The sequence below is a fragment of the Vidua macroura genome, chromosome 7 (assembly GCF_024509145.1).
Source record: "Vidua macroura isolate BioBank_ID:100142 chromosome 7, ASM2450914v1, whole genome shotgun sequence".
Lineage (NCBI taxonomy): Eukaryota > Metazoa > Chordata > Aves > Passeriformes > Viduidae > Vidua > Vidua macroura.
The window spans coordinates 7,894,624-7,907,775 of record NC_071577.1 but is presented as its reverse complement, the minus strand read 5'-3'; the positions used below and the strand labels follow the sequence as shown (position 1 = coordinate 7,907,775).

At 53.1% G+C, this 13,152-nt stretch overlaps 1 protein-coding gene across 1 annotated transcript; it reads left to right on the top strand.

The window, feature by feature from the left end:
* The first annotated feature begins 6,135 nt into the window (after window positions 1-6,135).
* Window positions 6,136-13,152, top strand: ITGB2 (integrin subunit beta 2). The gene is made up of 15 exons (XM_053982994.1): window positions 6,136-6,199; window positions 6,512-6,600; window positions 6,895-7,078; window positions 7,281-7,451; window positions 7,654-7,895; window positions 8,232-8,387; window positions 8,592-8,687; window positions 8,827-8,916; window positions 9,095-9,235; window positions 9,475-9,659; window positions 10,347-10,591; window positions 10,829-11,048; window positions 11,194-11,408; window positions 11,521-11,687; window positions 11,987-13,152. Exons 1-15 carry the CDS (start codon window positions 6,136-6,138, stop codon window positions 12,047-12,049), a joined length of 2,328 nt encoding a protein of 775 aa, XP_053838969.1. The 3' UTR covers window positions 12,050-13,152.

Sequence of the window (13,152 nt, the reverse complement as noted above, 5' to 3'; positions counted from 1 at the left end):
TCCATGCTAGTAAAAGTTTAAAAATGAACCAATAAAGGCAGTTAAAATAGGAAAGGGAATGTTTAGCAGCTTAAAATGCTTACAAAACAGGCTGGGGAGCATATGTGCTGTGACCAAGCATATCCCCACAGGTTGCCCACCCCCTTTACCTGCAGCACTGAAGGCCAAAGTTGCAGCAGAGCCTGAGGAACAGCTGGAAGGGACTGGGATATGCCAGCAAGCTTCAGCTTTGGCTGCAAGGACTCGTGGTACAGCCTCTCAGCTCCCACTGTTCTGACTCCGAGGGCTCCTAGCATTCCCGTCCCCTTCCTGCAACCTTGAGTGAGTTGAAGCGAAGTGGTTCCAGAAACCCCATGAAACAACTGAGGAGAAAAGACCCACACATTAAGGGCCTCCTCATGCAATACAGAAGGAAAATTACGGCATCTCATCTCATTCAACCACACTTCCTTCCCCCAGATCTGCAACCCCCACCACTGGCAGGAAGCTCCACCAACTTTCCCAGCTTCATCTACCACAGCTCACGCACTCCAGGCCTGGGGAGTGCTCTGCAGCATCCAGCTCCAGCCATCCAGGCTGAGTGAGCATCCCAGCTCCAGCTGGCTCACTCTCAGGGTCCCTCCCCACCATATCCTGCATCAGATGCTCCCATGCTCCTGTCCCACTGCCAGGACTACTGTGCTTTCCTGCTGCACCTGGCTGTGATGAAACCAAGCCAGGACTACGATGGCTTTTTTAATAAAAGCACCAATCCACAGAGCATCCATCCGGGCTTGGAAATTTTCTGCTGGCACTGCAATCTCTCTTCTTGCTGCAAAAATAAACCCATAACTGTAACACAGCAGCAAGTGAACAGCATCAGGGTCTTATAATGCCTCAGGTTGCCCTGACTATGGCAGAGAATTGGAACAACATGGTCTGTAATGTCCTTTCCAACACAAACTCTTCTGGGATTCCATGATAATGCAAAATGGTGACTCAACATCAGCTTGCTTGGAAAGGGGAACCTACAAAGCAATTAATAAAGACTCACGATAATTAGCTTTAAAAAAAAACCCTCCAATCCTGTATGTTTTCTATTTTTATTTTTTTTTTTTTTACTGTAATGCCATGAAGAGGTTAAGAGAAGATTGCCAGGAGCTGGTTCCTCTCCACTCAGGGAAATGTTGCTGCTGGGAGGAGTCATTGGGCACAAAAACTTTAAAAGGCTGCTTTAAAAAAATTAAAAAAGGTGAAAGGTGAAAAAAATGTGAAAGGTGAAAAGTTCTCATAAAGCATGGGATTTTGGGTGGGTCCCTTTCCTATGTGAAGTGGGAGGGCTGCAAGCCCCTGGGTGTCTCAGGAGGACCAGTCCCAGTCCCAGAGGGCAGGATGCTGTGGGTTTGGCCAGGTTGAGTGGGGCTGGCTGGGGTTTTTGGGAAACACGCCCTCCCACAGTCACCACTCTTGACTTCCTCTTCCCCTTGCAACTGCAAGACAGAAATAGGAAGGAAAGATTGGGGTACGTCACAGAGCTCCTGATGCCCAGCTGCTTTTCCCAGCAAAACTTGAGAATCTGAGACCATCCTCATCCCAGCCCAATTACGGAACAGAGACAAGGGCTGGAGGCCAGGCAAGTACAGCATCTCAATTTTTATCCTTCTGTTCCTCCTTTCTTGGGGAGAGGCAGTCAGGCAACAAAGGGGTTTTGTAGTTCCGGTGTTTCAAAGGCATATTTTATTATTCCTGATCCAACCTTTGGCCACTTGAGTTGAGGGAGCTTCAGGAAGCTTGGCATGGCATCCCTCCCTCAGGCGGGTCAGTCTGTGCAGCCTTTGCAAAGGCAGCTCGCCTGGTCTGTAACAATTTCGCCTTTGGAGGTGGCATTGAGCCTGGCAGTGCAGGTGGTTATGGTGGGCAAGGTGCCAGACCTCCAAAACTCCCTTTCCTCAGCAGCCCGCGGGCTCGGGAGGCAGGCAGAGCAGTGTGCTCTTCCCACGGCCTGACACATGGCACTGGGCAGGGTGGCACGGGCTGGGTGCTCACCTGCAGCTCCAGGGCTGGGGGCTGCCACGCTCCCGTCACCCTCCCTCTTCCTAAGGGGATCTCCGCCGCTGCCAGCCGCAGGTCGCAGTGGGAAAGAGGGAAGTGGCATGGCAGCACGGCACGGGGACAGCAGGGATGGCTGCCCGGAGGGCTCAGCGCAGTGTCACCGCCTGGAATGCCTGTGCGCAGACCTCCCCGGGTGTCCCTGCACCCCTGCGAGCCTCGGGGAGTAGCTGGGACAGGGAGTGAGACCCTCGCTCTTCTCCTCCATCTCTCTGTGCGCTGCACACATCAAATACTCTGCAGGCATGTGAGCAGGGAGAGCAGGTCCTTCCCAGCATCTCAGTGGCTCTTGGGTGCAGAAGGAATGTGGGGCACATGCCAGGTATCAGGGAAAGCAGCCTGGTCCCTGCTTTTGATGCTTCTTCCAATGTCACAGCTACAATTCCCAGCCTCCTGGCAGGTGAGAAGCAGAGATGTGAACACACGCGGTGACATCGTGTCCCGCGGCCAGCACAGGCACTGCAACGAGGCTAATGCAAGTTGTGGGAAATCTCTAACTGGTGCATTTTGCTATCCTAGCTGTCGCAGCTGTCACATCCTGCTTCACAGCGGTTTTGCACTTTTTCGGCGCTGTTCCGAGTGATCTCAGCAGGTTGGAGGGTGTGGTGTCCCCAGGGCAGGACAGCCAGAGGGCAGCCCCTTCCTACCCAAGCAGGACTTTGACCCTGGCAGACCCAGCAGCACAAATCCCCTCCTTCCCTTCGTCCCAGGGCAGGGCAAGGCTCCCACGGGCACCAGGGAACTTGGTGCTCCGAGCCAAGGGATGCCACAGACTAGGCAGGGATTTGGTGCACATGGGAGAGAGCTCACCCCACAGATCTGTCCTCTGCAGGCACTGGAGGCTGCTGGAAGGAAATATATGTAAAATATATTAATATTTCCTATGACAGGACATGGGAATATATATATATGTATATGTGTATATATATATACACTTTTTATTTAATTATATTTACTCTTTATCTATAAAAAATATGTTTTTATATATTTATTTTTATATTTTTCCTGCAATTTACATATACAAAATATATATAAAAAGACATATACATGCACACTGAGTGTGATATTCTGCATGGACCGGGAAAGACCTGTCTATGACCACCTGGGTGGGATCTATCTGCACCACATAACTGAGTGATGGAAAAATCAGCCCCAAGTCAAGTGACATCCACTCTCCCATCCTCACCATAGCCCACTCTGCTCATTTTCATTCTGTGCTTGGGGTCTGGAGCTGCCCAGGTTGCAGGGGTGGGAAGGAGCAGTTCTGCTGGGTGCAACACCTGGCATCTCTGTCATGGCATGATGGTCACCTGGCACCAGGGATGTTTGGCAGTGTGGAGGAAGCACCCATGGGCTCTGGCACTAGTGGAACCTCACCATTACAGGTGGATTCTGCAAACACCACAGGAGTCCCCCCAGGATACTGGGCATGAGTGCATAGCCTCCCTTTTTGTGGGAGGATATTTGCTTAGCGAAGCCCTGATGGGAACTTGTGGCTAACAGACTTCAAGACTCATCCCTGCTGTTGAACACTTGCTTTATTTATGGCAACAAGATCACTGCTGGCATCAACACTTCCCCTTCAGCCTTATTTATAACTCCCAGCTTGCTCCTCCACGCAGCACAGCAGCCAGCTCCATCCCAACAGCAGCCCCCAGTACATCCTGAGTGCCAGAGTGCCCCAGCTCTGCACCCTGCCCACAGGCACAGCAGCAAGGACAGCACCCAGCATTTAACTTCTGCACCTTCCCTGAGGCCACCTTCACATCTTCTGGCTTGCAGACCCCTGGGGGGCATCTTGCCCTAAGGCAGATGCTCCACTGGTGGAATATCCTGGTGGCTTCTGCAAAAGGCTCTTGCTGAAGAAGAGGCTTGATCCCGAGCCACCCAAGGCATGTGTTGAGAAGATCAGAGCACAGGGCCAAGAAGGACCCTGGTCCTGAGGTGCACCTTTCTCCCCCTGATGCCACCATGCAGCCCTGGCCAGGAAGCAGAGCCTGGTGGCAATGTGTCCTGCCTAAGGGCTGGGCTGCTCCATCTTGGTGCCCCACTCCCCACCACGGGATGAAGGTGGTTGTAAAGTTCTGCAGTTCTGCTCCTTCACACAAGGGCAGGAGAGTGGGCTACGTGCACCCCTCTGCTTGCTTGAATTTATGGGAAAGAAGGGGGAGAAAACAACTTCACAGGCAGAGAACCTGCAGGAGACAAGACCCGGGGTTGGTGGTGATTGCAAGTCTGGGGTGAGCTGAAGGGATCATCAAGGGGGTTGGAGGAAATGCTGCTGAGGCCTGTGTTGGCACCCTGCTCATGCAGAGTCAGGCTGAAAACCTGCTTTGCCCTCCTCTGAAGGCTGTAAGGAGGCAGACAAAGGCAGAAACCCCATTAGTTCTCGTTGAAAGCCCTGCACTCACCCACCCACACACCACGGCGTAATTTCCCTCCATGGCAGAAGAGAAGAATTGTTGAACTTCCTGTTGTTGCTCTCTCCAAGTATCAGAATGTGCTTCACACTCTTGTGACAAGGGCAAGAAGCCACTGTGGGGTGAAAAATGCATCCAAATGCAGCTCACAACATGAACCCTACTCTACAATACTTGATACCAGCTAGCACTGGGGGTGTGTTGAGAGTATTTCTGGAGTTTGGGAGCTTTTTTTAATCCACTTTTAGAGTTGCTCTGTTTTATGAGATGAGCCTATAAGCAGGAAACTCCAACCTCCAGCAAGAACGAGGAGCTCACAGGGCTCTATCCCATCACCACTGCACACTTTGGCACGGCAGCAGGAATTAAATGCTTGGAAACACTGGGCAGGTGGAAAAGCAGAAGCTCATTGAGTCCATGGGTTTGGTCCTCATAGCATGTGAGGGAACTTCTGGTTTGTAGCAGAACTGGAGCCTAATTAAGCACATTTGGGGTGTCAGTCACTGAGTTCTACAGGAAACAAAGGCAGGACCCACTTTTCTTTCCTGCAAGCTCAAACACTGCTGGCAGAATCTGGAGGTGACAGGAATGTGTTGGGCCAGCTAAGCACAGGGCGTGCGTCACACTCAGACAGGGACATTGCAGCTGTGACAATAAATTATGCCCTTAAAGTCTTACCATGGGGTACTGTGATGGTGGAGAGGAACTTGCAGAGCTCTTTGTCCAGAAGGGCTCTGGCCACCCACCGTAGGATGGTCTTGTGCAGATGTGGCAGAGTGAACTCCCAGGCCACATCACCCCGAGGGTTTGGCTGGGTGACCTCAGCAGTGCCTCTTGTTGGCTGTGCAGCAATGTGGTGTTGGCTGTGGAGCTCTGCCAGGGGGATTGGAAACAGGGCAGGGTGGGCTTCCAGATGGCCCCAGCCGTAATCAGTGATGGCCACCACCCTTAGAGTCCTGCCACATCTCAAAATCTATAGCACAGCTGGGCACCAAACCTCACTGTGCAAACATTACCCAGTGACCTACCTAGACCCTCTCTGTGCCCTTGGGAGGAAACCAGACATCCTTTCAAGGCTGACTAGTGTCATCCTCAGCTGGGGTGGTGTCTTACAGAGGCTGATGAGCTAAGACAGCACACCCTGATGCCTCAGAAGGGGATATGAGCAGCCCTAATGTATAACCTGCCTCTGTGTCTTTTGACGGTTTCTCTTGTTTTCTCATTTCCACATCACTCTGAGCTGTTTATTTGGCGAGTTCACAGGAAGGGGTGATGGCAGGAGCCAAGGAGTGGTTCTTGTCTTACTCAGGGCAGCTGTCAGAGCTGTTTTGAAACTGATGACCTGGTTTTCAGACACTGTGTCTAAAATTGCTAAAAAGGGCAATGTCTGTTCCTTTTACTTTCTTATTCCTTTTTCTTCTTTTAACAAATTCCTCTTTTCTGACTTCCCCATGTTCCATGTTGCAAGGCCATTAAACAGTCAGGGTTTGCATTGCTGGAGAAAGGTGTGACACATGACAATGTTAATGAATGTGATCTCAGCACAGGTTGCCCAGAGAAACTGTGGCTGCCCCATCCCTGAGGCACATCCCAGGTGGTCACAAGAGTGCTTTTTGTCCTGCAGAAAATGCCTCGTGACTGCTGCCTCCAGCTGCCAGCAGTGACCTGGGTGCTGCTACTGGTGACAACAGGTGAGCCCGACCTGCCTTCCTCCCAGCAGCTTTCACGGGCAGTGAAAGAGTGGGGGGACCTAAAATGCTGCCCAAAGCAGCAGGAACACAGCACTGAGAGGTGTGAAAGGCCGTGTCCTTACACTTCCTGGGATCTGGAGTTAACACGAGCCAGCCCAGCTGAAGGACAGCAAGGCAGTTGAGTGCCCTTCCACAGGCCCCAGCATTGGTTTGAGAGGCAGGGCAGGCTCAGGCCAGCATGGGTGCCCGGTGTTGGGTGTCTGAACCCCCCCAGCTGCCCCCCACACCAACTCTGTCTTCTTGCCTTTCCAGCCTTTGCCATGGAGTGCCCCAAGATCAAGGTGGGGACGTGCAAGGACTGCATTCAGTCTGGTCCTGGCTGCGCCTGGTGCAAGAAGCTGGTAGGTCCATGTAGCCTGTCTAGTTGTCAGCAGTCAGCTAATAGGCATCAAGGCAGTCACCATGCCTGCCTGGCTCTGCCTGACTTCCTTGTGGGAGTGTTTCATGTCCTGCATGGAGGATGGGGCCAGGAGGGATCCAACAGCCATGACCTTTCCCCATCAATACCCATCAAAGGTTTTCTTTTCACCATCAATGCCCTGGAGACCTGGTTTGGGGGCCAGGTCATATTGTAAGGTGCCTGTTCGCCCCCTGCTCCTCTGATGTTTTTTTCCTGCTGGCATTGTCACACACAGAATTTCACCAAACCCGGCGAGCCTGACTCCATCCGCTGTGACACCATTGAGCAGCTGAAGAAGAGGGGGTGCCCAGGCAGTGAGATTGAGTTTCCAGGCAATGAGATCAAAATAACACAGAACAATCCCTTAAGCAACAAAACACAGCTGACTCCACAGGAGGTGCACCTGAAGCTGAGGATAGGTATGCTCTGCCTGGCGTTCCCAACACCCTTCTTCCTGTGGCCTGCCAACAATGCCCTTCCACTCATCCCCAGACTCACCTGAGACACAGCCAGACGTTGCAGCCTGCATTTCCACCCCTTTTCTTCCAAGAGAGAGGAGAGGTGTGTGATGGCACAAGCTGGCACAACATGGTAGCTGATCCCGCTGTCCCTGTCCCTCAGGCCAGCCTGCTGTGTTTGAGGTGAAGTTTTGCCGTGCCATGGGGTATCCCATTGATCTCTACTACCTCATGGACCTCTCCTACTCCATGCTGGATGACCTGGAGAACGTGAAGAAGCTGGGAGGGGAGCTGCTCAGGGCACTGGAGAGCACCACCCCTTCTCGGCGCATTGGTGAGCCTGTCTTCAGCCTGGCACATCTGTTTGCTGCTGGGAAGAGCTGCAGGGCTGGAGGGGGATGCAGGAAGTGGACAGCAGCTGTCCCCTGCCAGGCTGAAGAGTGTGGCAGGGCAAGGGACATGGGCATGTACACCGGGGCCAGCAGATTGTCTGTGCCCTGTGCCCTGTGCCCTGAAACTGTTGTCTTCTACCCTAGGGTTTGGCTCCTTTGTGGACAAGACAGTGCTGCCATTCGTGAACACGCACCCCGAGAAGCTGCAGAACCCCTGCCCCAATAAGGACACGAAGTGCCAGCCTCCCTTCGCCTTCAAGCACATCCTGTCGCTGACGGACAACGCCAAGCAGTTTGAGAGCGAAGTGGGGAAGCAGTTCATCTCAGGGAACCTGGATGCCCCAGAGGGGGGGCTGGATGCCATGATGCAGGCAGCAGTGTGCGGGGTGAGTCCTGCACCTGCCCTGCTGCCAGCACCTGTGCTCAGGCAGGAGGGCTGCTGCCCACGCACACCCTGGAGAGGGCTGCTTTTCCCCCTCTCCAGGTGGGCTCTGGAAGCCCATCCTGAGTTGTGATCTGGCAGCAGGGCAGGTCACTCAGGAGAGTACAAGACAGCATCTTACCCCAGAGCCTCCTAACCCTGATCTCCCTTTACCCACCTTCCTTGTGCCCTCCCTGCCCCATGCTGTGGCTGGCACGAGACTTTGGAAAGGGCCATGCCCACTGGCACTGTCCTGCCAGCCTTGCTCAGGGACAGGGGCCACTCTCTGTGCCACTTGCAGGACCAGATTGGCTGGCGCAACGTGACCCGCTTGCTGGTGTTTGCTACTGATGACGGCTTCCACTTTGCCGGGGATGGCAAGCTTGCAGGCATCCTGACCCCCAACGATGGCAAGTGCCACTTGGAGGACAACATGTACAAAAGGAGCAATGAGTTTGTAAGTACCTGGGGGCTGTTCAGCATCTCCAGCACCCCCCCCCCCCCTCCCGCAGGCAGAAAAGACAATGTTATGTAAAACAGCCTGTTGCAGAGACCAAAACATCACCTTAATCACCATAAGTTGTGCTGCCACACCCAAAGTGTCTACTCTTCTGCTGGTGGGGGAGGTTGTGCTGAGTGTGATATCCCTCTCCCCATCCAGGACTACCCATCTGTTGGCCAGCTGGTCCAGAAACTTGCTGAAAACAACATTCAGCCCATTTTTGCTGTCACCAGTAAGGTGGTAGATGTTTACAAGGTGAGGATATGTCAGATGTTCCAGGTGCCTCCATCCCCTTCCTAGGAGGACAGACACAGCTGTGAGTGTCTCCTGCTGCTGTCTCCTGCTCTGCTGTCACGTGGAAGGAAGTGCTCACCTCTTTTCTCTCCACTGGCAGAAACTCAGTGAGATGATCCCAAAGTCAGCAGTGGGAGAGCTGAACCAGGACTCCAGCAACATCATTGAACTCATCCAAGTGGCCTACAATGTAAGTGCTGGAGTTCCCACCTCTCCAATGGCATCACCTGCATTTCCAGAACCACCCCAGGCAGCTGAGATCCTGACTTGTGGTGCTCTCTGGCTCTTCTTCCTGACCTGCAACCCCATACCCTCTTGGTTTGGTCTACTCTTGGACTGATGGCACTTTCTCCACCATTTTTCCAAAGAACCTCTCCTCGCGGATCATCTTGGACCATTCCACCTTGCTGGACACTCTTGATGTCAAATATGACTCCAAATGCAAAAATGACAAGGACTCCATGGATGAAGCAAGAGGCCAGTGTGACAATGTCAAGATCAATGAAGAGGTATGCTCTCCTGTACCAGGAACACCCCACAGCTTGCACAGCTGCTGTTGCACATCCTGTTTAATGACAGGAACCCTGGTTGCTCTTCCAGGCTTTCTGTTTATATTAATTTAATGCCGAGAGTGTCCAAAATGCTATGGGATGCGGGAGATCCTCCGTTGTTCTGGATGTGCCTAGTGCCAAAACCACACTAACAGCTGGACACCTGTCACTCCCCTGTCCTACTCTGCACTTTCTAGGTCATCTTCAAGGTGAAGGTCACAGCCAAGGCGTGCATTCCAAACTATTCCTTCACCATCCGGCCACTAGGCTTCACAGACACCCTCACTGTCCATGTGGCCAGCAACTGCGACTGCCACTGCAATGACAAGCCTGACCCAACTGCTTGCAGTGGGCAAGGCGTCATCAAATGTGGGACCTGCAGGTATGTGCTGTCCACCCAAAACATGATTTCAAATGCTGCCAGAGCTGGGGAATTGATGGGAGAGGGGTGTTGGGCCAAGCCAGGGCTGGGCTCTATAGCTTTGCACAAATTTTTTTGTTCAGAGAGGTGGGTTTGTGCGTTCCCCTTGGAACTGTCCGCTGTGTTCACACGGAGGCAGGGGGCACAATGAGCTTGCTCTTCTTTTGGTGGAGGTTATGCTGTTTCCCTAAGGGCCTCAATCCATCCATCTATCCACCCATCCATCCAGTATCCAATCATCCACCAATCCATCCACTGAGCAGACACAGATTTCTGTAGAAATCACTCAAAATCCCATTTCTTGGCTGCAGCTCACAGCCTTTCAGTGTAATCATTGCTTCATGGCCTCTCAGTGACCAGGAGAGGAAAAGACAGGGTTTCCTGAGGAAATACTGACATCTCCTTGGCAAGGGCTTGGAAATGATAAATATAACAATAATTTCTGGGCATTTATTTGGTGTTGTGAATACGACTGGTGGAAAAGCAGCATTTCTGAGGTTTGCTCCCTGCTCCAGTACGGAGTTAGCACCAAGTGCTAACTTTTTTTTGGTGAGGCTGTCCCAGATTTGCTCCACTTTTGTGGAGGTCCGGGCCCTGTGCATGCCACATGACCACTGACCCAAGCTCGCTCCTCTCCTCTGGCGGCAGCTGCAATTCAAGATACACAGGGAAGAACTGCGAGTGCGACACCAAAGGGAAGACCAGCAAGGAGCTGGAGCACAGCTGCCAGAGGGACAACAGCTCGGTGATCTGCTCGGGGCAGGGGGACTGCGTGTGCGGGCAGTGCGTGTGCCACACCAGCGACGTGCCTGGCAAGTACATCTACGGCACCTACTGCCAGTGCGACAACATGAACTGCGAGTTCTTCAACGGCTCCCTCTGCGGCGGCCCAGGTGACGCGCCTGGGACAGCTTTTCCACTGCTGAGAAGAATTCAGTGCCCAGGGAGATGCGGCCTTTTTGTGCCATAACCCCAGTGGGAGGGTTTGGGGCTGCTGGGTCCCAGCACACCAGCCTGTAGGACCTCCTTGAGGGTGGTGTGGTGAGCGCGGGGTGGGTGATGCTCTGCAAGCATGGGCAGAGGGAGGGTGGCCTGGCTGTCTGCAGGATCTGAAAGCTCTTCCTCTGCAGCACGCGGGCAATGCGACTGCGGGGCGTGCAAGTGCCTGCCTGGGTATGAGGGCAGCGCCTGCCAGTGCCAGCAATCGACGGAGAGCTGCCTCAATGCCCGCAGACACGTGTGCAGCCTCCGTGGGACCTGCCACTGCAACCGCTGCCAGTGCTCGGGAGGGTACCAGCCCCCCTTCTGCCAGGAATGCCCAGGCTGCCCTTCTCCCTGTGGCAGATACATGTGAGTGATGGGCACAGAGAGGGCACGGGGGCAGCGGGGATCCCCAATATCCCTGCCTGTGCTTGGGCAGGGCCCAGCTGTAGCCAAAGCCAGGTGAGAGGGGTTCTGCCCCTGCAGATGTGAGCTGCAGACGCTTGTTTTGCAGCTCCTGTGTGGAGTGCAAGTTCTTCAACAGCGGCCCCTTTGAGAAGAACTGCTCCCAGGCCTGTGTCAACATCCAGCTGCCCACGAACTCAACAGAGGTGAGCGGAAGTGATAGGAAATGCAGGGAAAAGGATTCCCAGAACTGCTGGATGTCCTTCCATATGGTCCAGGAGGATGGCGAGGAGATATATACCATCATCGTTGATCCTGATAGAGGTATCCCATCCCCACTCCTCCTGCCCTGCCACAGGCAGGCTGCCAACCCTGCCATGGCAGCCTCGCTGCTTCGCCAGGGGCTGCAGCCTGACACTGTCTGTCTGTCCCACAGAGTGCCCACAGCCTCCCAACGTCCCACTGATCGTGGGCAGCACCATCGCTGGCGTGTTCCTCATTGGTGTTCTGGTCCTGGTCATCTGGCGGGTCTTGATGGAGCTGCTTGACCGTCGGGAATACCGCCGGTTTGAGAAGGAGAAGTCCAAAGCCAAGTGGAATGATGTAAGAGAGCCCATCCGTGCCAGTAGGGTGTTCTGGGGTGCTCAGATCCACTGGGGAGGGGACAGTAGGAGGGGACATCCTTTCCAGAGGCAGCCATGTAGACCTGAGCCCTCCCCACTACTCATTTTTCAACCCAGCTGGATTTTGCCATTTAGGGGCCTAAATATCCTATGGATAAATATCCTACATCCTAAATATCCTTCTTCCAATGCTCTCTGTGCTGTTGGCATTGGGATGGGTGGGATGGGTAATGCTCTGCTGGAAAGCCCAACACAAGCCTCTCTCTCCTCTCCCTCCAGGCTGATAATCCCCTCTTCAAGAGTGCCACCACCACTGTCGTCAACCCCAAGTTTAACGAATGAGGCAATACCGGCAGGACTGCGATGCACTGTTAAATAAGGAAATGCCAAGCTAAGGAAAGCTCAAACTAAGGAAATCTTAAACTAAGGCTCCCACCCCTTCTTCTTTATCCTCATGGTTTCATCCCTTCTTCCAAGAGGCTCGCATCATGTCAGGTGCTGGCTGAGGGACTGCGCCCATGCCCATCTCCTGGCCCACTGCTTGATGGCTGTGTTAGTGGAGCTGGTAGAGAGGAACACCACAGGAATATGCCGTGGCTCCTGTCCCATCTCCTCATGCTAACTTTGCTCTCTGGCAGCAGTCTTGGACACTGAGCCCCAAAGCCAGCTGAGAGCAGAGAGCTCTTCCAGCTTTGATTTTGAGCTGGGATTTCAAAACTGCCATCTCTCTTCTGCTGCAGCAGGATCTGCTTCATGGAGCAGGCTGCTCCATGCCTTCCCCTGCTGCATTGATCTCCTCCACTATGCAATATTTTCCAGAGAACTCACTGCTGAGTTGGACAGAAAGGGTCTAAGCAGCTGCTCTAGAGGCTGCAGTGATATGATAGGCCCTAAAGGCTAGAGAGCACCTCTGCCTTGCAATGAAGAGCAACTGGAGAACATGCACTGGATCTTTTTCCCAAATCACTAACTGCTTCCTGCTATCACTCAGATCTACCTCAGGCAAGGTTCTGCCTGGGCTTCTGCATGCTTGGTTACCTCCATCATGCCTTGAAGTCCTCTGCACAGTAAGGAGCCACTGTTTGATCTATGAAACTTGATCTGTGATCTATGAGCACCTGGAAAATGGAAGGCTGGAGGTCAGCCATAGCTTCTTCCACCCCCTGGGGCATGATCTTCTCCCTGCTTTGCAAGCATGTCAGACATACAAGGGGCCAGCTGTGCAAAACATCTGGCAGTACCCAGAGCATCTCCAGCTCAGCACTTATCCCATCCAGACACAGCAGCCAGTTGCTCTTACATTGTGGGTCATTCCTGTGAAATGGTGGTACAATTCCATATTTGCTTTAAGTTTGGGATTAATTTGCATAGAGTTGTATTGTGTTGCATCTTTTTTTGGTCTCTGAAGAAGTTTAATATGAATAAAGATTAATATATAAGGTAAA

Bases quoted from the DNA above. Each gene is read 5' to 3' on its own strand.
- ITGB2 (XM_053982994.1), top strand. From the start codon at position 6,136: ATGCCTCGTGACTGCTGCCTCCAGCTGCCAGCAGTGACCTGGGTGCTG. The intron at 8,917-9,094 runs GTAAGTGCTGGA...ATTTTTCCAAAG, and splicing joins TCATCCAAGTGGCCTACAAT to AACCTCTCCTCGCGGATCAT. The intron at 11,049-11,193 runs GTGAGTGATGGG...CTTGTTTTGCAG, and splicing joins TCTCCCTGTGGCAGATACAT to CTCCTGTGTGGAGTGCAAGT.